Genomic DNA, 23,488 nt, shown 5'->3' on the forward strand with positions numbered 1-23,488 from the left:
AAACAAAGGCATTCTGAAAGTTTGTTTGTTAAGAGGGTGAATGATTATGAGTGAGAGTCAGTTACTGGTACTTTTTACTTCTGTTATGAAAACTTCACAAATGAATCAGTTACTCCAAAGTAAAAACGTATTTACTCTGAAATAACATGTTCGCTCAGTAAGCTATTCCAGATTGGTTTGAAAACAAAACAAAACAAAAAATAAACAAAGAAAGCAAAACCTTTTTCCAGTGTTATAAGCTTTTATCTTATGGAGTCCTAAACAGTTTGCATCTTCGGAAAATGACTACCAGAGCAGCAATAATGTTATAATTTCTAAAGAGCTAATTTAAAGGATGAATTTATGTAATAAAGATATGGTAAGAGTGGTACAGGAAGAGTCTCTGAAGCTCTGCATTGGTGGATTGAACTCTAAACACTGTTTTACTCCAGGTTCTGAACTGCAGAGCCTGTGTATGGAGCACAGGCTGGAAATCAGTGCTTGACTGATGAGCTCCTTGCAAGGAGGGCAGCCATTCTCTCCATCTCTGCAGAGTCCTTATCATAAAAACTCCTCTATGAAGCATGGGGCAATTTCCTTGGCAGGGAGACCATTAGTTTGAAGTCAAACCCAGTCATGTGGTTTCCCAGCAGAAAAGTTGCTGTAAGCAACACTGCGTTTACACCAAAAGAGGAAATGAATCCTTCAGTCAATTCACTTCTGAATGCTTTTGGACTGCTCTGCACTTCTGATCTTTGACTTACAAAGCGAATGTGCTTTTCTGACTAGGTGATGCTTAGGGAATAGGATTAAAGTCACTAGAACATAAACCTGGGAGGGTCCTGAGTGGTCAACGGTGTTTTTAGGACCTTCAATAAACCCAAGCAGCCAATGAAGACTTAATCCAAAGAAAAGTATAGACCTTTGTAAAGAGAGTGCTAAAAATTATCACACTCTTACTGCCACAGAAAGTTCAGAGAAATCAAAGATTAACAAAAAAATCAACAAAAAACCAAACACAAACAGGAACTTACCAATATGAGCCCTGTCAGAAATTATTAGTCTTTTTTCCCAGCCTTCTAGCCCTTAAAAGAAAAAATAGTTCAAATTATGTTTTGTATAGCGTTTTTGTCTTCTGATGTATAAAGTATAAATACTTTCCATGTTTAGTCTTCAGTCAATCTATTTAAAGACTAAGCAGTCACATTGCAGAGTAAAAAAAAAGTAATTTCAGTAATTAAAACTTGGCATCAACCTATAAAGTTGAGAAAAATCAGGCTTATTCTGAAGAAGAATTCAAGCTATTTTATTAGTTCCTCAATTTTAGCAAACAATTAGTAGTTTTTTTGGGTTTGAATAATCTAGACCATTGATATACCTCATTTACAGTTGACTGCTGCCAAACGTGGCTATAGACAAAACACAAAGTACCCAAGAACTGAGTTCTGAATCAAGAAGTGATTCCCATAGCACTTGTTTACATTAACATGGTCATTAAAGTGTACATCAATATTGTAAGAGGTAAAATGACTATGAACAGCTTAACACACTTAAACAAGATGTTTCACTTCTTAAATTCACTTTTTTTATACAGAGAAAAATGTCTGCAGATGATTTGCATTTAGAATATATTCTGAAACTGTACAGAGACTCCTTTTATCTGTCATCCCACAAGGCCCATGAGACTTCTAGTAAGACTCCTGTCAGAAAGCAGCAGTTTAAGGGAGTTGTGGAAAAACACATTGCACAGAAACTTCACAGATGCATCCTCCATCTAAATTTTTTGAGGAGGGCCCCAGAAACTATTTTAAAAGCAGTATCTTAAAATTTTCTCACCTTTTCCTTTCTGTAAGTTTTTTTCAGCTTCTTCAAAGAGTCCCGGCAAATGAATTACAACCCCATTTCCTGAAGAAAACCATCACATTACATTTAATGCATTCTTGAGCATGGGAAAAAGTATTTCAAACAGTTCAAAGACACTTCATGTTTTGTGCAGAGTATTTTACTTAAGTTTTTAAACTTTCCAGATAATGCAATTTTTGTTTCTTAGGAATTTGTCTAGAAGAGATTTACTCCTTTCTACCTACATGCATTGAATCTTTTTAATAAACTGAACTGGCTTTCAATTTAGATCAGGACAAACACTAATAAAACCATGGGATAGTCTGGAATGCAACTTTCTCTTCCTCTTATCCAAAATTAACTTTCCACTTTGTACCTCATTTTAATAATTCTATTGTTTTTTTAAAAGGTTAGAACGTTTCTACCATCATTATAACCAATAGCATCCCCTCAGGCCCTGCCCCCTCTGCTACAGGCACAGAATATTCTGTATACAGAGCTGGGGTTGTTAACAGACCAGCAAAAGAAACAGAGGAAATTAGTCTGTCAAAAGCAAGTTCGCCTTCCTACAGTGGTCCCATTGCTCAGGAAAAGGCTACAAGCTCATACAATTAACCAGCATCTCCGAGTGCCCAGGAAGGAGCATTCCCATATGGCAAAAGGGAACCCTCTTAAGGCCATACCAAACTCAGCAGATCCAAAGCTACCAGTGCGACATACAAGAAGGGACCTGCCGTTCAAAACTATGTGCATATCACCTAATTTCACATAGATAAAAGCACTCTAAACATCAAAATACAAAGTATTTTAAGACTTCTTCACTATAACCTTCACTCCTAATCAACAGGAATACTCTGTTATAATACTCCAATCAGTTTGCCCTTGCCCTTTTTAGAACCTGTAAGCTCTTTCAGTGGAATCTTAAGTATTTTTTTCCCCAAAAGAGATTTTAAACACAAGGCAAACATGAAAGAAAATAGAACAAACTTCAGAACAGCCAAGATCAAAAGACAGAAGATACAGACATGAGGATTTGTAAAAAGCTCTCTGCTGACTACCATTTTTTAAAGTTGGGGCCTTTCCTACTCAGCTGAGTCCACCAAACAACACACAGCAAATGGGCATCCCTTTTTACTGTTTCCAAGCAATAATCTTCTTAAGAAACACAACACAGTAACACATCAAAAAAGGACAGAAGTACTATCATCTGCCTCAGCCCTCAAAACTGGAAGCAGTTAACATCCCAAACTCCCCTTCATCAGCATCAATCTATTTCCATGTCCATTGGCTCAGTTTCTATGGAAGCTGATCCACCAAGTCCCAATGTAACAGCTGAAAAGAGGGACTTAACCACCAAATCCCATCAAGGACAGAGTTAGTGCTGACTGCGAGTACACAATCACTACAAGCTGGACTGTTTATGAATCCCGTAACTTGTGACAGAGCTGCTGTTCAGCAAATGGTCAAGAACCGCTTGCTCTTGGCACATGTAGGAAGTGGAGAGGCAGGAATAGAGGCTCAAAGCAGGGAGATGCAGGAAGAAGGGACAGGAAGAGCATGGCAATAGAGTCCTGAGTTGGTCAAGTACACTGTGTAAGGAAGGTCTGGGTATCAAAAAAAGCAAGATGGAAGTCTTGCAAAGTCACAGCCTTTAGTGACCCAGAGACCCACCTGCTTGGTGAAACAGCCCTCAAGCTCATACATAGGTATAATGGTGTATACACATGTTTTATATTTACCTTCATTTTTAGAGGAAATTTTATGGGATACACAGTATTATAAAGGTTGGTCCTACAAGCAATCTAAGGGAGAGAAAAACCATGTAGGATTGGAAACAGGGAGAGGGGCAAGTAGGCTGTAGGGACAACAGATTGAACAGTCTAAATTCCATTACACAAAGCAAACAGATCACAGATCCTGACATCACCTAGTACTGCCACTGCCCTGGACTTCTGATGTACTCTCCTGAGAGGACTTCTTGATAAGAATTGCCTCTGTAGTGAGGAAGCCCTTTGTAGTCAGCATTCATTTCGCAATTCAATGGAAAAGGAAGGAAAGATCTATGTTTCAAAAAGTACTGGTAGGTACTTAGCAGGGCTGAAGATTAAAACAGAGAGAAGGTATTCTGAGAATGAAATAAATAATTGGTAGAGAAAATAAGTGGGAATGGGAGAGTGAAGATATGTGGGGCAGCCAGATGTTTATATTGACAGGATAGATAAGAACAAAGATGAACTATCAAAGACAATAAAAGAACCTTCTGTAATCCAAACTTTAGAAATTAGTTATGACAGTATTAGGATGACAGTAGAACAGTTCAAGCCTATGAAAACTGTAAGAAAAAAAATCCTTCTCCTGTATGTCCTCAGATACATTTTATTATTTCAGCATGTCAGAAGGCTGTAACTACAGTACTGTCTCTCTTTTAGAGATGTCCACTGTTGTAGTTTGGGATTATTATGTAAATTCTCTCCCCTGCCACTAACTGCCCATGCCAGCAGTTAACAAAAGAAGTAGTTAACTACTGATCACTTGGATGGGGGCAGGTTTTGTCTCTTTTGTTTTTTGGGGACATCTTTCTTTTCTTAGCTCGGTGGAAGGGAGGAGCGGTGGCTGCCGAGGAGAGAAGTGGCTCTGCTGGCACTGCTGGGGCTTCTGGCTGAGCTGCTGCTTTTCTCCTCGCCGTGGCTGTTTCTCGCGGTTCCTGCATCTGGGATCCCGGCCTCTGTTCCAGTCTCACCACCGCCTGCACTGTCACAGCCTGCCCGCCCCGACTGGGGCAGTGACCCAGGAGAGAGAGAGGTGTGCAGCTGCTTTTGCAGGACACGTGGTGGTTTCCCACTTTCAGCTTTCTTTTTCCTTCATCTGGGACAAGAGACACAGAGTTCATCTGAAAGCTAACCACTCGTCTGTCTCGCTGGAGAGGGACTGGGAACGACTGGGAACTCACTCTGCAGCCAGCCGGACTGTGACATTTGACACTGCTTAAGTATAACTTTCCTCCTGGAGGAAAACCTGCTGGGTTTTGTTGTTGTTTGTTTGTTTTCTTTCTCTTGTGGTGTTGGGGAAGCGGTTTGCACTAGTCTGATTATATATAGCAGTTAAGAACAGTTATCCTTCTTCTATTAAAATTCTTTTTTTCTTAAATTTGATAAAGAGTGGCATGATTACTGTGGAGAAGGCCCCCTCCCCCGCTTGTGGGTAAACATTTTGGGTTTTTTCCCCTCAAACCAAGACATCCACTTACCAATGAATGCAGTGACTTTTGGATTGATGATCCCACTCGGCAGAAGGTGAAAGTCATACTCCACAGCATCCACAACAACTGTATGCCCTGCATTATTGCCTCCCTGAGTGGGGGAAAAGAGGGGAGAAGAACAACAGTGTTAATAATTTTTGACACTAAAGACACATGAACACACAGTATAAAGATGGAATAAGCTTGTTCAACTTCAATGCTGCATTTTCATTTCTGTTACTGACAAAACATCTTTCAGAGACTTCCTTTTCCTAGGAAGTCAGCCAAACTTTTTCTGTCACACTGGACAATTTCAACATCAGTATTATCTGCCATATAGACTTTGGACAGTGTTTTGGTTCATCAAAAGTACAAAAACTTGGAGTAAGATTAAAATGTTTTTAAAAATTATTGAACAGAAGCATGAATATTCTAGAACATGCAATCATTTCTAAAAGTCATCATCAGTTTTATTAGCTTCCTGTTACCGTTAAGGAAAGTGTTATTAAAATTGGAACTGCAAGCTTAGCAAAATAAAGAAAACAAATCCCCAGTTACACTGTATAAAACCATACAGTTATTGGGAAAGATAAGCCCAGCTGTTTGGCAACATGCAGGCTTGTGTTGTTTTGAATTTTGCGATGTCTTTTGAGTGTTTTTGTATGAATAGTAACCAGCAAAGTTAACTCGTTCATTCCACACTTCCTCCACAATGAGTGAGGTTCTGTAACAGTCTAAGTCATTTATATCTGAAATGTTCTGTTTAAGGAGCGAATCTGGAGGCAACTACAACAACTGTGGGTTTGTAAGTTACCGGAAACCATTTACATCAAACTAACACTTCACATTTCCAGCTCCTTTCATTACCACAGAGAGAGTATTAAGAGATTTGTTAAACTGTGAAATATGTCTAAAATACAAAAAGAAGTTTGTGACCAATCCTTAAAGAGGGTGAAGAAAGGCTTATGAAACTAAAAAGATTACAAAACAGTTACCAAATATCCCCAGATCTTATTTGTTGTACTTTTGAAAATAAGCTTATACTCTCTTGTGACCCAGTCATTTGTGCAAGATAAGGTTACACACAAAATGGTTGTTTGTCATAACCACAGGACATCCTTTACAGGCACCTTGCACCACACATAAACAAGCTGCTTCAAAGAAGGAAAACCTTAAAGACTTTTAAACTAAGCTGCCTTTCAGCACAAGACAAACTGAAAAAAGGCATTATATGAAAAGAAGAAAATATAAATTATATGAAGTATTAATACATGGAATTATAAACCTGAAATATTTCAGAATACTGTCTCACATAAGATTTTTCCTAATGAACTCAATAGCTACTCACTGCTTCTACAATGTTTACAAAATACAAATGCAATACATAAAGCCATATCTGACAGTACAAATAAAGAAGAGCTGCAGATATCAAACATTTGTGCCAGTACACAACCACATACGCCACAGGTTTTTTCCATGTAGTGAACCTTACCTTGAAGCAGCTGTAAAGAGTTTTGGATGCAGATTTTCCACTGCAAATGATCTGACTCATCAGGGAATGACAAATTTTCTACACTGGAAACATACTGAATGCACACAAAAACGAGGCCTTTTTGCAGTCTACCACTCTACAATTGTATCTTTGATTTAGAAGGGTCTTAACTAGCTCCATTAGCAGGCAGCTTATTTACAACTATTTTTAAAATGTAACAATGCTGATGCTCCTCAGCTACTGCAAGTTACTCAAAACTAGATACTATCTAAGAACTATTCAGTCAGACACTAGGTTTGCTCAGGAATGAAAGACATGGATTTTTTACCTAGTGTTTGAGAATCTAAGTAAAACCTCTCTTGGTGAAGAACAGTTAAGCACTAAAGTAGCATTTATAGTCAAGTACATCTGCTGAAAGTGGTAGTGCTGCATCTTCTTCCACATCAGATTCCTTCAAATTATTCCTTTCTATGAGATCCATTGCTAATACCAGTCTAGGCAAGTTTAACATGAACACTGAAGTAGTTCACATGAAAATTCAATAGATTGATCTAAGTCCAACACTGAAGTACTGAGGTACTAGTAATTTACAAATGGGAAGTCCAAAGTCTCCCACTGCAGCATAAATAAACTGGACTAACCCATAATCAACACTAAGATTAGTGAATGACTAATCACTTGAAATTCTCTACTACCTGGACAAGTTAATTTAATGGTTTTCTTTTCAATTTATTAAAAAAAAGGCTCTCTAGTGTCATGAATGTCAAATAAAGAGAAAGAAAAAATGGCCACTGTAGAGATTAAATCATGGTCAACAATAAATTCTTAGTGTCTTAAAAGTCTGCCAAGCTACTGGTGCCATTCAGACGTGGTAACTTAAAGTTCAGCAGTCACATGTGCTTGAATAAGGTGTAGAGTGTGCAGCCTCTGACTGCTCATCACGAGAACAGCGGCTGACTTGGTGGTGTCAAGATTTCTTCTTTGCACTGCTGAGTGATGATGCCAAGGTGTGTTGGCTGCATGCTTACTGAAAAATACTCCACGGCTGACAAAATAAAAATGGCATTTTGCCTTTTATACCTTGAACTACTCACTCAACAGAATTCATCACTGATCTAGAAGCCAGCTAGTTGTATTTACTTCTGCATGTTTACTGTGAGCAGTTCTACTTTAAGGGATTCTGCTACAGACTAATATAGAGAACGTGTGATGAAATCACCCTCTGAACACACTCTTCGGCCATTCTAATACCTCAATGTTTTCAAAAGCTTGTTTTCAGATTAGACTCAAATTCGAATCTCAGAATTTAGTTGTTTATAACGTTATGATGCTGACAACAGGAAAAGATTCCATCCCAAAAGTCCAATTGATAGCAGCTGTCTGGTAGAACATTAAGTCAGTCCACACCCTGCTTTGGATGTTATTCTGTCAGAATGTGCCATTTCGAAAAATATTTTTAATTTCAAACCCTACTTTAGGAGAACATTAAAATAACATCATATCATGAACTTAATTGTCAAAATTCTTCAGCTGATTTACAGGTAAGCTCTGCCTTAACCATAGAAGTGCAAGCATGGGGGTTATAATGTATTAAAATATTGGTTCACTCTGTAGGTTTTACAGTGAACTTGCAGTAAAGTGTACACATGTTGTGTGCTCAGACATTGCTCAACACGGGTTTGGTAAACAATTCTAATTACAGAAATCTGAACTCAGAGTTCTAGTGGTGGTGAGGTGAAGGGGAAAGTTGTTGTTGGGTTATGGGGTTTGGGTTTGTTTTGGGTTTTTTTTCCTGCTCCAGAAATTGATGCTAATGCAGGCAACTATTGCCTCTGAGCATAATTCCAGGTGTAAACAGATGAAGTCACTCCTGGCTTCCGTGCTTTCCATCTGGATTTCTCACTCCTCCTACCTCAAACTAAATGGGACCAGTCAGGTCATTCAAATTAACACACTTTGATTCAAATGTTTGAACATTATTAATGGAGAACTAACTGTGGAATTTATTTTCACTATTAGTTAAACAAAGTTCATGCTCAAATGATCTTCAATGTCTTGCATAAAGCTTTTCCCAGAGGGAAATTAAGATATACAAGTCGCTTCTTGTGGCTGGCAATACTCCTAGTTAATTAAATAATCAGTTTACTACATCGTGGTAACCTTCTAGGTACCCAAACACCAGGAGTTCTCTCCCATAGGTGTGAAAACTGAAACACCCGTGTGCAAACACAGAGAGAGAGAGGAAGTTCAGTTGGTTAAAACTTGGTTGTAATAATGCCAAGGTCATAGGTTCAATTCCCTGTGTGGGCCATTGACTTAAGAGTTGGACTCGATGATCCTTGTGGGTCCCTTCCAACTGCCTGTAGCAGTGGCTCCTTCTGCCTTTCTCCCTGCACAACAACAAGACTTCCTCAGCTGAGCCAACACACCCGCCATGGCCAAGATACTCACTCATGAGGGCAGGGCAACTTTGGATTCAGCTACAAACAGATGGAATGCACAAAGGGATTGAGGGGGAAGAGATGATTTCTTATACATGAGAGGGATGAGAAGGCCCCAGTGGCACCCCGAGTAAAGAGTATCTTCACCAGGATGCTTTCTTCCCATTCTGCAGAGTGGTAGCAAAGGAAGCACCTCTACAAGTCAGAAGTCAGGCTGTGAAGGACATCAGGCAGGCCAGGCATTGCCAGAGAAATAATATTGTGCAGGTTTAAAAAACAGAAAAAAATAATTGAGAAGTAATCGATATGATGAAATAGCATGACAGTTATCAATGTCTAACAGACTCAAGACTTTGCTAGCATGGTACTGCAGTGCAGTATTTTATTCCAGAATTATACCAAAGATGCTTTCTGAAGGACAGAAAAGATACAAATACATAATGCAAAAGCCAAGCAGGTAAGACCATTTAAGAAGGAAAAAAACCCCAACCAAACAAAAGAACAAAACAATTCAGGACAAGTGACGTATGCAGGACCAGAAGAGATTTTTCAAGGTCAAAACACAGACCCACCAAACCTTCTTCATAGATTTTTGTGTTCTCACCCTCTGCTTCTACGGTTTCCATGCTCGGATACAGCTGTTACAAGAGTGGTCTAACCCAACTCATGTAACATACTAAGAAGGAAGGAGACAAAAAAAAAAAAAGGCAAAACAAAACAACCATGCTCACACAAAAGATTTGCTTGTTTCTTTAAGTGCTTCCCAAAAACACATTTGTTAAAAGTTTCCTTTTCCACTGCTGCATCTCACAGGATGGTGCAGTATCAGATAGAGCACTGCAAACTCAGATCATCTGTCAGAACAGCAGAATCAAAATTTTGGACCTAAATGAGGCTATCTCAAGTCATTTAAGAACATTTTTCTTCTCCCCAAAACCTCTTGCCTCTCAGTTTAAACACTTACTAGGAAAATAAAACTAAAATTTTTAAAAAAATTTAAACATTCATAATACTCTAAACATTAATCACTGAAAATTAATTCTGATTTTCATCCAACAACTGTGCATATTATTTTCTTACATAAAGAATTACCACAGAGAAGATAAATTGCTTTGTTCATGCCTAAGTATTCTCCTGTGCACATCCTGTGCACACACAAACACAGCAGAATCCCTACACACTCTGTGAGCTTCTCATTTCAATAGACACAATCTAGAATGTCCCAACACTTGCTTATTTTAAGCCTTTTCATTCTGGAAGTCATGCCAGAGGGTATTTGCCAGTTACCTGAACATTTTCTTAGCACAGCATCATCCTTGAAACACACCAAGGACACAAAGACAAAGAAACACAACAGAAAAACAGGTATTTATTTCCACAAAGGCTGTATCACCTGGCATTCAAATGCTGTGAACTGGAAGCATACTGCTGGAAAGTATTAGAAAAAAAATTAGTTCTTTTTAACATTACACAAGAGACTAAGAACTTAATAAAGTTAATATGCATAATGCTTCACTTTTGCTTATTTAACACTGAAGTATCTCTCTAGTTTAGCTTGTTACTAGGCTATTTAGGGAAGAATATAAGCAAACTTCTCCCTGAAGTTCTAATAAAGCTCCCTTAGAAAAGAGCCACTTAAAAAAAAAAAAAGCCAAACCATTTCTCTTTAGGGATTCCTTACATTACAAAATAGCCTCCATCACAGAAAAATGAACATATAGGAAAAGAACAAAAAACAGAACACAAGACTAATTCTCCACCTCGCAAGAAAGCAGCAACCCAAAACAAAGACTAAGAAGAATCACTAACAACACACTGTAGTCCTGTCTGGAGGGTGTCACAGCCACTGCTCCTGAAGTCCCAAGCACACTTTGCTTTGATACGGCCCCACTTTTTTGTACATCTCTATCAAGGAACAGAACTGCAGTTTTAAGCACACTTTGAGGTTTCCAAATTTGGATTTGCTGCTTCAGCAACCTTCTTAGCATTAAAGTTAAAAGCATTGTTTGTTTGTCCCTTCTCCTTTCCTTCCATTAATTTTTCTCCTTGTATCTTTCAATACAGTATTTGGAACAGTTCTCCTTTCCCAAAGGATTTTTTGGTGACCAAGGAATCTGCACTTTCAGCAGTCCACAGATATACGAAGTTACAATGTTAAATTCTGTCTCTAATTGTGCTGGTAACACAGAAAACACGAGTTTGCGCCAAGTAAAGGGAGAACCAAACACCTATTTTTTTCCCTGTAACAGTATCAAACAATTCACGGAATTAGGAAGTTGGGCATCTTAGAAATAGCTGCTTGAATCACAGCCTTCATGCAAAAACAACCAAACCAAAACAGAGTAAGAAAAAACACTTCAGCCATGAAAGTTTCCTAGTGCTATTTAAAGAGCTGCTGGTTTGTTTTGGTTGAGCCAGTTTGTTTTTTGAAGCTTCAGCACATATCAAATTCAAAAGGGTGCCAGTTGGATTGGAAAGAAAACATTTATCTGGAGACACAGCGTGAAAGTCATCATGAATAGCAAGTGTGAAACTATGCCTTGTGTCCCAACATGACATGGACATGCTGGAGCAAGTCCAGAGTAGGGCCACGAAGATTGGAGGGTTGGTGAATCTCTCCTGTGAAGCCACATTGAGAGAGTAGTGCATGTTCAGACTGGAGAAGAGAAGGCTTTGGGGTGACCTTACTGAATCACAGAATCATAGAACCGATTGGGTGGGAAGAGACCTAGAGATCATCAAGTCCAACCCTTGGTCCAACTCCAGTCCCTTTACCAGATCATGGCACTCAGTGCCACATCCAATCTCAGTTTAAAAATCTCCAGGGATGGTGAATCCACCACCTCTGAAGCCTCACAGAACCTGCAGGGGACCTACAAAGGAGCTGGAGAGGGACTTTTGACAAGACCATGTAGCGACAGGACAAGGGGGAATGGCTTTAAACTGAAAGGGGGTAGGTTTACATCAGATATGAGGGAGCAAGTCTGCACTGTGAGGGTGGGGAGGCACTGGAACAGGTTGCCCAGAGAAGTGGTGAATGCCACATCCCTGGAAACATCTGAGACCAGGCCAGTTTGGATGAAGGTCTGAGCAACCTGGTTTAGTGGAAGGTGTTCCTGCCCAGGACAGGGGGGTTGTAACTAGATAATCTGTAAGGCTCCTTCCAACCCAAACCATTCTATGATTCTGTGATTTCAGTATATGGATTTAGTTTAGGGACTTCTTGGTTTGATACTCTGACAGATGAACATTTTAAAATCCTATCAAGAGACTGTAGCCTTTCTTCTCCTTGCATAACCCTGACACTATTAAATTATAGTATTATTTTAGAGTATTTCAAGTAGAATAGTGAAAGTAAGATCTGGCACATGATCATTACCCAGTCTATAACATTTTAAGCAAAACGTGGTGTAGGATAACAATGCATAAGCTTTTTTAAAAGACATTATTCCAGCTTTACTGGTATGGTATGCTTAAGTGTCTTTCTTGAAAAAACATATGATCCCTGACCACTAGCTGATAATCTTGCAATATCCAAGCTATTCAACACTTAGAACAGCCAAGTATACAGGATACGACAGAAAGGTGCACAGTACAAGACAAATTACCACTAGCTCTGTTAAGAGTGACAGCAATCCTTCTAACAAAAACCCCATGTCTACCTGCTTTCTAGAAGCCTAATTCCATAAAACATTCCCTACAAAACATACTTTTGAAATGTTTTACAGTGGTAAGCTTCTCAGAGGCATTACCATTTTTTAAAGAAAAAACCAAACCAAACCAACTAAACAAACAAAACAAAACCCAAGGAGTTTTTTTATTTCAGCTTGCTAAAGAAGATGAAGTAGCCTAAAAATCCTTCTCAGTGTAAGCCCCACACCCAAGAATCTGCATATTCAATGTAGATAGGGTGATCAGTACTACACACAAAACAAGATCCTATTCTAAAACATGGCAAATGTGAACAGAATCAGTGACATGTGCACAGAGGGGTTATAAGATAGCAAAGGCAGCTGCGAGTATTGCTCATCTGGGGGCTGCTTGATAAACATTCTTTGGGAACACCCTTTTAGCAATAGTTCTGAGTGACTAAAAAATACTAACTTGGAAAGGGAAAAAGTCATTATCTCCTATCTGACAGTTTACCAGACACAAGTTTGAAACATCAACAAATCAAACAAATGACTCCCACCAGCCCAAAATCACTATCAAGGCACTGGACGGCAACACGTGCCATAAATACCACATTTGTGCACCTGACACACACACACACCAGTTACCATAGCCCAGATGGTACCACTGGAACACCTACTGAAGACTAATCAATAGTACTGAAGAGGACACATTTTAAACACAACAGTGTTTCTAATAGGACATCTATGGTAATTTTAAGATTAATCATGTCAGCACTTCACCTACCTAAGCAAGATTACTTACTGTCTTTTGCATTCAATAGCTTTTAACCATTGTAACAGCCAGCTAAAGTATTTTGGTTGAAGAAGAGACCTAGCAACAATATTAATGCAAGTACCTGACTACAATTTTTTTATCCTTATAGCTCTGAACAGTGAAACAATTTTTCCAAGTGTAACTCTTAGAAAGGTGTATTTTGGACCCAGACTGGTAAAAATATCCTTAAAGTTGTTCATACATTCTTTTAAGTCTTCTCTCTTTGAACCTTTGAAGCTCTTCAGCTTGTTATATTCTGTCCATGCACAACAGCTTTCAAATCACATATAAAGCATGAAGAAGCATCATTGGCAATAATATTTAACAGCAATTTTTCTTTTGGAATTGCATTGCTGTACTAGTGAGAAGCCCTCAAGGAACATTCACATATTGAACTGATTCACTAGACAAGTAAGACGCAATCTTTTTTGGGGGGGTGAGGGGGTGTAAGTCTTGATAATTTAATGAAGGTAATTTGGCAAAACAGTAAAGACTTATGCTGGTCTTAAGAAAGTTGCACTGATCACTACTTCATCAACCTTTTTGCAACATGATCTCTTAGTGACAGGATTAAAGAGAGATTCTCTTTTTAAACAAAAAGATTATTTTCTTGCTGAATTAAAACAGCACAATAAAGTTTATCAGCTAAGACTTCAAGTTTACTGTGCATAACCAGCACCACCAAAACTCAGCTAACAGAAGTGGGTGTTAAAAGCTCTGGTTTATTTTATATGCAATGTCTGCTAAGTTAGGAGCTCATCTGAAGCTAGGAGAAGCCAACTGAGGAGTGTGGAGTCACACTTTCCAAAAAGACTCTGAAAGTTACACAAAGCCCTACTCAAATGCTTACACAGAGACATCCTGAAACAGAATCTTTTTCCTCAGATGAGTTTTATCACAGAAGTTTCTCACTCCTGGGTTTGCAGCCAATCTCACTGGTTTGCCTGAAAAGTATGCAAAGGGTCCAGAGAAGAGCAACAAGGCTGGTGAAGGGACTGGAGCACAAGTCCTACGGGGAGAGGCTGAGGGAGCTGGGGTTGTTCAGCCTGGAGAAGAGGAGGCTCAGAGGTGACCTCATCACTGTGTAGAACTACCTAAAGGGAAGTTCTAGCCAGGTGGGGGTTGGTCTCTTCTCCCAGGCACTCAGCAATAGGACAAGGGGGCACGGACTCAAGCTCTGCCAGGGGAAATTTAAGTTGGAGATCAGAAAAAAATTCTTTCCAGAGAGAGTCATCAGGCATTGGAATGGGCTGCCCAGAGAGGTGGTGGATTCACCATCCCTGGAGGTTTTTAAACTGAGATTGGACATGGCACTGAGTGCCATGATCTGGTAAAGGGACTGGAGTTGGACCAAGGGTTGGACTTGATGATCTTGGAGGTCTTTTCCAACCCAATTAGTTCTATGATTCTATGACCTGATTACTCAAGGGATAAGGATTTGTAGTTCTTCCATTTTCCTGGCACATGGGGCTCTTTCAGGAAAAATGTACGCACTTAATATATCCATTGTTCACTCTAAATTCATTCTAACTTAAAGCTTTGGGGGTTTTCTCTTCTTTTATATGAAAGTGCCAACAGCCTAATAGGACATATGAATGTACCAACTTAGATTTTCAGCAAAACCGAAAAGGAAAGCAGAGTTACTCATGGATAAACTGAAAGAAAAAACATAAGAATTGTCACTATAGGAAAAAAAAAGACATTCCTTGCTTTTTAAAAGCTTTGCATAGAGCACAAAGAGCAAGAATAAAATGTGTGCCACGTGCTTGCCAAGGAAGTGCACACTTAGTATGACACGTGCACATACCTAAGAACATGCAAGTAAGAAATCACTGCATGTGCAACTAAGAGTGAGGAACAACAGTGCATCTTTCTCCATTTTAGATCTATGTGAGCTTATTTATGTGTTTTATTTTCAGAGCATGTTTCCATTAGTCAAGGGCAGACTAGACGTCAGTATAACCACCGTAACAGTTAATTCCATTTTGGACACATCAAGACAGCAGCTTAAACCCCGCTGCCTCACCTGCAGCAGAACTCCCTTAACTGCTCAGACTGGTCTGCATTACTGCAACTTTAGCTGGCACTGGAGGTGGATAGGGAAAAAGGGATTTGAGGAAAGCAGACTGGAATTACGATTAACAGCATATTGTGAAGGTCTCTCTATAGTGGCACTAAATACAAAAGTACTTAAAGCAGCTCTGAAATACCAACATGTGCATTTAAGAGAACCATCTACCCAAAAAGTCTATGATGACAATCACTGCCTTTTCTTATGACATGATCATGCCAAGTTGTCTGTCTCAAAAATATGATGCCTCAGGGAAGAGCAACGAAGTCTTTCAAGTTATTTCCTCTGGAATAAAAATTAGTTGTCTACTTTAAAGAGATGTTATCTCATGCAATGTGAAGGAAGAAGTCATACAATTCCTTCAACTCTCCCCATCAGATGTGTGTGTGCATAATTTTTTCTACAGTTTACTTTTATTGCTACCACATTCCAGCATTCATTTTCAGCTCAGGGCAACCACTGTTGTTTCTGAGCTAGCTGTCCAAGGGACTGCCAAGTTGGGCAAGAAGCACGTTGATATTGCTTTGGCATCATATGGTTGTAAACATTTTCGTTTAACTCTTAGATGGAAAGTCAAAAATACATGAAAAAGCTGGATACTACCATTACTTACAAGAAATGCATGAAAGGATGCTCCTTGTCACAGTCACATTCTGGGAATGCTGAGCACAGCTTTAGAAAGTTCATCAGTCCAGGGAAGAGACATATCTGAACTCTGTGATGTGCCCTAACCAAGCACAGCTTTGCAATTTCTAGGCTATTTTCTTCTCATTTCAATACATATCGTCAAAACCCTATTTTGAACTTCAGACAGCAAACCACTCCCCTTTTAAAAAAATGCATAAATAATTAAAAAGAAAAACAGTTTTGATAATGAATTCATTCTTTCGTTCTCTCACATCCCAGATCTTGTGATTAATTTCTTTCTCCCCCCTTCATCCCCAATGAATTAATAAATTTTACTCTGTATAACATGCTCACAAATTTCAGTATAAACAACATCCAGCAGCGAGCCATTTTCATCTCTGACAAATCCATTCATGTTTGCAAGACCTAAACCTGGTTCAACGAGCCATTATGTCATACACTTCATAAAGGTTTCTAAAACTTTGGCTAGACTTCAGAAATTTTTGAGCATGTAGTACAAGTATTGTTGAATCAGAACAAGATCAAGAGTGTGGTTTGAGGCAGAATATGACAGAATAAGCACATTATGTTTTACACATTCACCTGTGTTTAACAAATAAAACATAAACTTTACTGAAATCAATCAAGAAATTCCATCCATTTCTCTGTACTGATAGAATCAAATCTGATGAACTGCTATTGAAAGGCAATATTCAGAAAGACTCTTTAGAGCTGGTTTTGGCTTTGTTGTATCTCACCGGCAAGACTTTTGTATTGTTGCAATGCCTGCATATATTAGGTAGGCAACAGGAATCATTATTAAAATTCAGAATAAAGACCAGTCTATCCCAAAGAGATAAAACAGATCAAGAGAGACAGGCAAACCAAGAATAAGAAGAATGTTCAAAGCACAGATATGTCCAGCACTACGTTGCTTCAGTGCACAAAACCCCACCAATGTTTGCTACAGTCACAAGAACATTCAAGAAAAGACATCAAAACCAAACAGTGACTTTGGGAATACTTACAGAGAACACCTTCCAAGTGTGTGAGGTAGTACAGTGGAAATAAGAAAATGCATTTGAAATCTTAACAAGCTGCACCTTAACCAACCAAATACACACATTAAGCTTTTGCAGTAACAGTAAGATTGAAAGAGCAGTAAGAAATCAGTAGATAAAGGTGTAGTTTGCTCTTTGGTGCTCTTAAGGCCACCTTTGCTAATGGTACAAATTTATGAACTGGAAGACCAAATTTCAACTGTTATTCTTTTAAAATAGTGCAGACATTGTGTGATTGTTTACAATAACAAGAGATCACCTGTCAGTGATGCTCTAAAGCAGGTCTGTAAAGCATATGACTCACTGATGGAGTAGGCCAAAGAACTCATTTCACTGACCTCTCTTTCCTCACCAGAGCACATCACTGGCACACTGCCAGCCACTACAAGGTCCAAAAGTGCACACACCTCTGGGAAAAAAAGAAAGCTCCAGCAGGGCATCACTTACTGAATGCCTGAGCAGCTAAAAAAAGCACTAATAGCTATAGCTATTGGTTCTGCTATTCCTAATTCTGCATGGCTTGCACAAGCTCTAGACTAAAACACTTTTTCAAATGAGAATATTTCGAAAAACTGTGGGCTTGGTGAACGAAAGATTAAAAAATTCCAGTTCCTAAAAAAAAAGTGGCCATATACAGACTAGTGATATAGAGGTATCAGGCAGCGTTAGTGTGAGGTCTTCAGTCAGAGTTATCAGCTGATCCACAGCAACTGCTTAACCCCAAGGCTCTGCACACCAAAGACCCTCTGGATTCTGCCCTGCAGTTGCCACATCTCAAGTGATCAGCAGTGGTGCTACTACACACACTGTTGTTGGGGCGGGAGGCAAAGAGATTATGAAGACTCCCCACACTACAATTCCCATGGATTAGCAGTTCAGGAGTAGGAACTGTGTGACTGCACAGCAGGCAGACCACTTTGAAACCAGATGAGAAGGTCTGGTAAGAAGCTGCAATTTCATTTTGAAGTAGCAACAAGATGTACAACAGAACTGAAGGGAAGGAGCTGGAAAATGAGATTCTTTAGCATGGGGAACATGGCATGGAACAAATGTGGAGGCCACCTCCAACAATAAGAAAGGGAAGTGACCAAAAATTTGCCGATGAAATGAGTGAGTGAGAACAGAATCATGCAGTGCAAACATTACATTTTTTGCTGTATGGCATACACTGGCAGACTGCATTGAGGGGTGGTGTTAATAGAAGAGACATACAGTGTATTTTGGTACTGTATTTGTTTGGATAGTGTTACTATCTAAAACAATTTGCTTGCATCAATTTGCCATTTCCATCATTCCCACAAACAAATTAAACTCTGGTAATTAATTTCCTCATTGGTTGCATTCTGCAATGGTAGGAAGTCCCTCAAGCAGAACGAGAAACTTTTTCCTTTAACTTTCCATTACCTGTGGCATTGATGAAAATACAATGTATTCCTTTAAAAATTGCCAGGTTTGATGGTAGCAAGGCAAGCTACCTACTAAGAGGAAACTGTCAATCAAAACAGAAACCCACAATTTTTCTGGCAACTACTCATGAATCTCAAACCAGTTCTTGTTCTGTTTTACTGTCTGGACTACGATTTATGTGATAGCAGGTAAAGACTTTGTTCTTCAAGCCACTGAAGACAAGACATAGGTTTAAGGGCAAAATCTCACCAACGTGTTTGTTTTACCAGATACTCCTAGAGTAAATCAAGACCAATTCAAATCTTACAGTGGAAGAACAAGTACGTACTTTGCTAGTCATGTAGACGCATTTGTTTAAACTGTATCTGAACTGTCTGCACATCTTCACAAAACCGTCACAGTTGCCAGTGGAGGTGCATTAGCAACTACACACAGCCCCGTGGATGTATTTTAGTTGTTACCTTAACTACTTTGATCAGTTGCATTTGAAACTGTAATACTAATTCTGGTAAATGTGAAGCTGTCTCCTGAAAAGAAAATACTACTCTCTTGCTCTGAGCAAAAGACTTCTTTCCACAACCTCTAAATCCAAGATAAAATACTTGGGAGGGCAGCATTTAGAGGAAGTAGTCATATTGCAGTTTAATTCCTGACATGCTCATTCACTGTGCCTAAGTAAGCACCTGGTTCCAAATGCCACCGTTGGCTCACTGAACAAGTGACTGGAATCATCAGCACACCTGCTGCCTGGGAGACAAGAAGGTACAGCCACAGATATGACAGCATGACTTCTTGGAATGCTTTTACAGGCACTGTACAATTAAGCAGTAAGGTGCTTTTCACTTCTGGGACAGCACCATTCTTATGCTTTGCATCTGCCCAGAACAAGGGGTAGTAAGATCAACCCTGGAGTGTTTCACTGCAAGTATAACCCAAGTGTCCAAGACATCTTAGACCTGCTACAACAACTTCCCTATTCCTCCAACAGATGCACTAGTAAATTTTCCACAAGAACATGCTGGAAATATTTGACGTCATCCTCAGGCATTTTAGCAACTCTGCCATGATGTGTAACAGAAAGAACCATCCTGGAATACACAGGAGTGTAGTGTGGAAATGAGAATCAGAAGCTCCAGTTACAGAAAGCTGATATTAGCAAGGGCCAGACCAAGCGTGTTACGATTTTCCTTTCTGGACCTGTACCACTACAAAAAGCACAAGGGTCACACTATGGTTTACCAGCAGTAATGAAAGCATCACAAATATGCTTGCATACATAACAAGATTATCTAATAATATTAAATAACTTAATAATTTAATAAAAAATGTATTTAGTAGCTCAGTACCACTGAAAGAAAGTATTCCTATTTTACTCTCTCATTCCAAGAAATTGTTCATTGTGCTTACCCTGCCCTGGGCTCTTCTGTTCACTGAGATCCTTGCAGCAAATAAAGTTCAGCTTTATTTACTAAAACCATAGCAAGGAAACCCAAGAGAAAATAGTTTCCTGCCACTCTGATGAGTTAAATCAACTTACAGAAGTGTTCAAGTGCCAGAGTGCATGGGAGGAGACTCGGAGAGCACAGCCATCAACAGGAAAGGGAAGAAAGGAGGAAGAAAAACTCCCTCCTTCATCAGAAGCAACAAGCTGTTAGAAATGCAGAACTGGCCAGGAAATTCAAGCGTGAGATAATGTCATAATTTTTCCCTTTTCTTGATCCTTTACCGAGCTGCTTCAAAATAAGTAACAAATGCATTAAGACACGTGCTCACAGAAATTCACTGTTTGTCTCTGTCTCTCCTCCAAAACCTTCTAGCATTAACCATACACACTCACCTAGGTGCCCTTCAAGTTTCAAGAACAAAGTCATAAAGGACAAATTGAGTCACTCTGTTCTATGACCCACAAAGCCAGGCAGTCATGCCACGGCACCACATCGGATTTTATTTTAAAAAACCGCATGATCTAAGGGGAAAAAATAATTAATTTGTGAAAACAATATTTAAGATTATGATTGTTTACTTCAAAATTAAATTCTCTGAAGTTCAAGGTATTGATTTGTCAGCTTTGCAAGGACTTGTTTTTGAAAACACCAATTCATGTGCAGTTCTCATTGGGTAACACAATCCTTCAGCAGTAGCACTCTTTGGGGAATGGTATGCTCTTCCAAAATATGTTTATTTAAGAGCAAATTTAAATTGTGCATTCAACAAAAAGCACACAAGAACAACACTTACATGAAGCTTGTACACGCTGTAGGCATTTAATGCTGTTGTATCTCTTTACATTTAAGAAAAAAACATGCGCGGTTTTAGCTCATTATGTTGTGTTCTACAGCATTATTAACTAGAGACGTTAAGAAAACCATCTCCTCGGGTCAGTGGTGCTTTAACATACGTATTTAGGAGTAGTGTGCTTGCAGGCTAGACTCGCCTTTTTTTTTTCTGTTTTGCTCCCTTGCTAAAGTAAGGCCTCCACACAGAGAATTATAAATACATAAACGAAAAGACAAATGTATGATTCCACTGACACCACGATCTTGAAGCAAGGGCAGGCGAGTCCCTTAGCAGCTCGTTTTGGCTGAAGAGCCCGAGTTGTGGCGGACTAGGGAGATCTCCCCACGTGCGTCCTGCAACTCGCGCCCCGTCCCGCGCAGCACCCGCCGCCGGGAAGGGGATCCCGCCCCGCGGGGATGCTGCGGAGCCGCCGAGCGCAGCCCCCTTCCGGCGCCCCCTGGACACAAAGAGTGGGAAGCCTGAAGGGGAGGGAGGACGCGACCCCGGGCGCATTCCGCCTGCCGGGGGCCAGCTCTGGGCGGCGAGGAGGGCGCCTTCCTCCTCCTCCTCTTCCCCCGGCGCCGGGACAAAGGAGGCGCGGGAGGGCTGCGGGGCTCTGGCCGAGGAAGGCTCCGCAGCCCCCGCCGCCCCCGCGGCCGCCAGCCCCGCGCCTCCCCGGGCGCTCGGCGGAGACCGGGGGCCGACACAAGTGTCCGCCGGGGCCGGTGGCGGTGCGGCCGCCTCAAGGTGACACCCGCGGCCTCACCCGCGTTCCCGGCCGTCTCCTCCTCCTCCGCCTCCTCCTCACCTGGCACCTGCAGACGATGTCGGCGTCCTGCGCCAGCAGATCCACTACCTTGCCCTTGCCCTCGTCGCCCCACTGCGCGCCCAGCACGACGGTGACCCTGTTGCCGGGTCGGCGGGCGGCGCACTCGCCGTTGGGGATGGCGGGGCCGCCGTGCTCCGCCATGGCTCGCGCTGCCCGCTCCGGCGCCGCTCCAGGCACATGCGGCAGCGCGCGGCGGATCCGCTCCGCCCGCCCCCGCCGCCTCCGCCTCCTCCCCGCGGGCCGGGCGGGCGCTGTCGCCGCTCCCGCCTCCAGGTGGTGCCGCCGCTGCCCCCTCCTCCCGGCCTAGCCTGCCCCGCCGCTCCCCGCCAGTCCGGACCCTGCTCTCAGCCGGAGCTCCCCTCTCACTCCAGCGGAAAACCGGAGCAGCCGCCGCTCCCGGCCGCCCTTTTTCCCTGCCCGTCCCTCCGCTCCTCGCGGTTGCGACTACATTACCCAGCGTGCCCCGCGGCCTCGCTCGCGCATCTCCCGCGGGGAGGCGGGCGCGGTGCACGCTGGGGCGCGTAGTCCCCGCGGGCCGCACCTGCGGCAGGACGGCGCCCGGGCGGCTGCCTCTCGCGGCCCCGCGGCAGCGGGAGGCTGAGGCAGAGGCAGAGGCGGGCAGGAGCCTCCGCGGGCGGCCATGGCGGGCGGGGCGGCGGCAGGCGCGGACCCGGGGTGGACATGCCGTGCCCGCCCATCAGAGCTGCCTGCCCGGCTCCCCTGGGCCCTCGGATTCCAGCTGCCGCGGGACCTGCGGCTGCTGTGGCGATGTCGGGCCCGCACTGTGTGTGTCTGTCTGTGTGCAGCGCGTCACTGCAGGGCCTGCTGGTTAATGTTCCTGGATTAATGATAACCAGAGTGTAAATTAAAGTCTGGGGAGCCAGGGGCTCAATGCAAGAGGCCATTTTCTCCAGAGACACCGTATATGACCCCAGGCTGATTCATGAGAAGAAAGACAAGGACAAACCCTGTAGCAGAGAAACTCTTTCATAATATGTACTGAGAAGTGGAACTGATGTCTCAGTGGCTGTTTTCATTCTTTCCTGTTTCACAGAACCAACAACCCTGGGGGAAGATTTTTTTTTGTAAAGTAGCTATTAAAAAAAATCCAAATGATGTAATTATTGCTAAGACAGTTATTCAAAGACCTGAGTCATGGAACAGTCACAGTCTGCAGCTGTCTAGCAGGCTGTAGTGCTTGGTTTTAGTTGCTTCTTTGCTCCTTCACATTCACTTCAAGAAGTTTGGGATCTATAAAAGCCACTGGACAAAAGTTTAATTGTCTTGTAAAGTGAGGGAGACATGTAACAGGTAATTAAATACAAAGTTGACAGAGAACATGTTTTCAAAGAACAACTGAAAATACCTGAATCCTGAATGTCAGTGCAAAGAAATGCTATGACAAAGTAGTCCGTTCAGAACAAAAATGTTGAGCAATTGCAAATGATGGGAGGCAATTTTGTGTATACACTTCAAAGAACATAGTTCCTTAAATGTACCTTATAGCCCATATTTTGCCTGCTAATGCTAAAAAATGTACATACATGGACATGGCTTCTGTACAGAGGTTCTGGATGTCACTAAAGCCACAAGGAGTTGCTGAAATCAGTTTCACCAGTCTTGTGGACTGAACGGCAAACTTTGTTTCAGTGCACTCTCTTCTGAGGCCATAGATCATCTCACAACTCCCCAGAGAATGGTCAAGATTAATGTTTCAGGATATGATTTTCCAGTATAGCTGATTCATATTAACACATTGTTAAAGGTTCAAACAC

General features: G+C 41.3%; 1 protein-coding gene across 1 annotated transcript in view; it reads right to left on the bottom strand.

Moving 5' to 3' along the window:
- Positions 1-22,128, bottom strand: part of ADSS2 (adenylosuccinate synthase 2) — a 39,322-nt gene extending 17,194 nt beyond the window's left edge. The window contains exons 1-4 of the mRNA XM_071575006.1: positions 21,693-22,128; positions 5,069-5,171; positions 1,816-1,884; positions 1,014-1,064 (exon numbers count right to left, since the gene is read on the bottom strand). Of these exons, the coding sequence (XP_071431107.1) occupies positions 1,014-1,064; positions 1,816-1,884; positions 5,069-5,171; positions 21,693-21,854 (385 nt within the window). The 5' untranslated portion in view covers positions 21,855-22,128. The remainder of the gene's footprint in view (positions 1-1,013; positions 1,065-1,815; positions 1,885-5,068; positions 5,172-21,692) is intronic.
- Between the last annotated feature and the right edge of the window lie 1,360 nt (positions 22,129-23,488).

This window comes from Pithys albifrons, chromosome 2 (assembly GCF_047495875.1).
Source record: "Pithys albifrons albifrons isolate INPA30051 chromosome 2, PitAlb_v1, whole genome shotgun sequence".
Classification (NCBI taxonomy): Eukaryota; Metazoa; Chordata; class Aves; order Passeriformes; family Thamnophilidae; genus Pithys; species Pithys albifrons.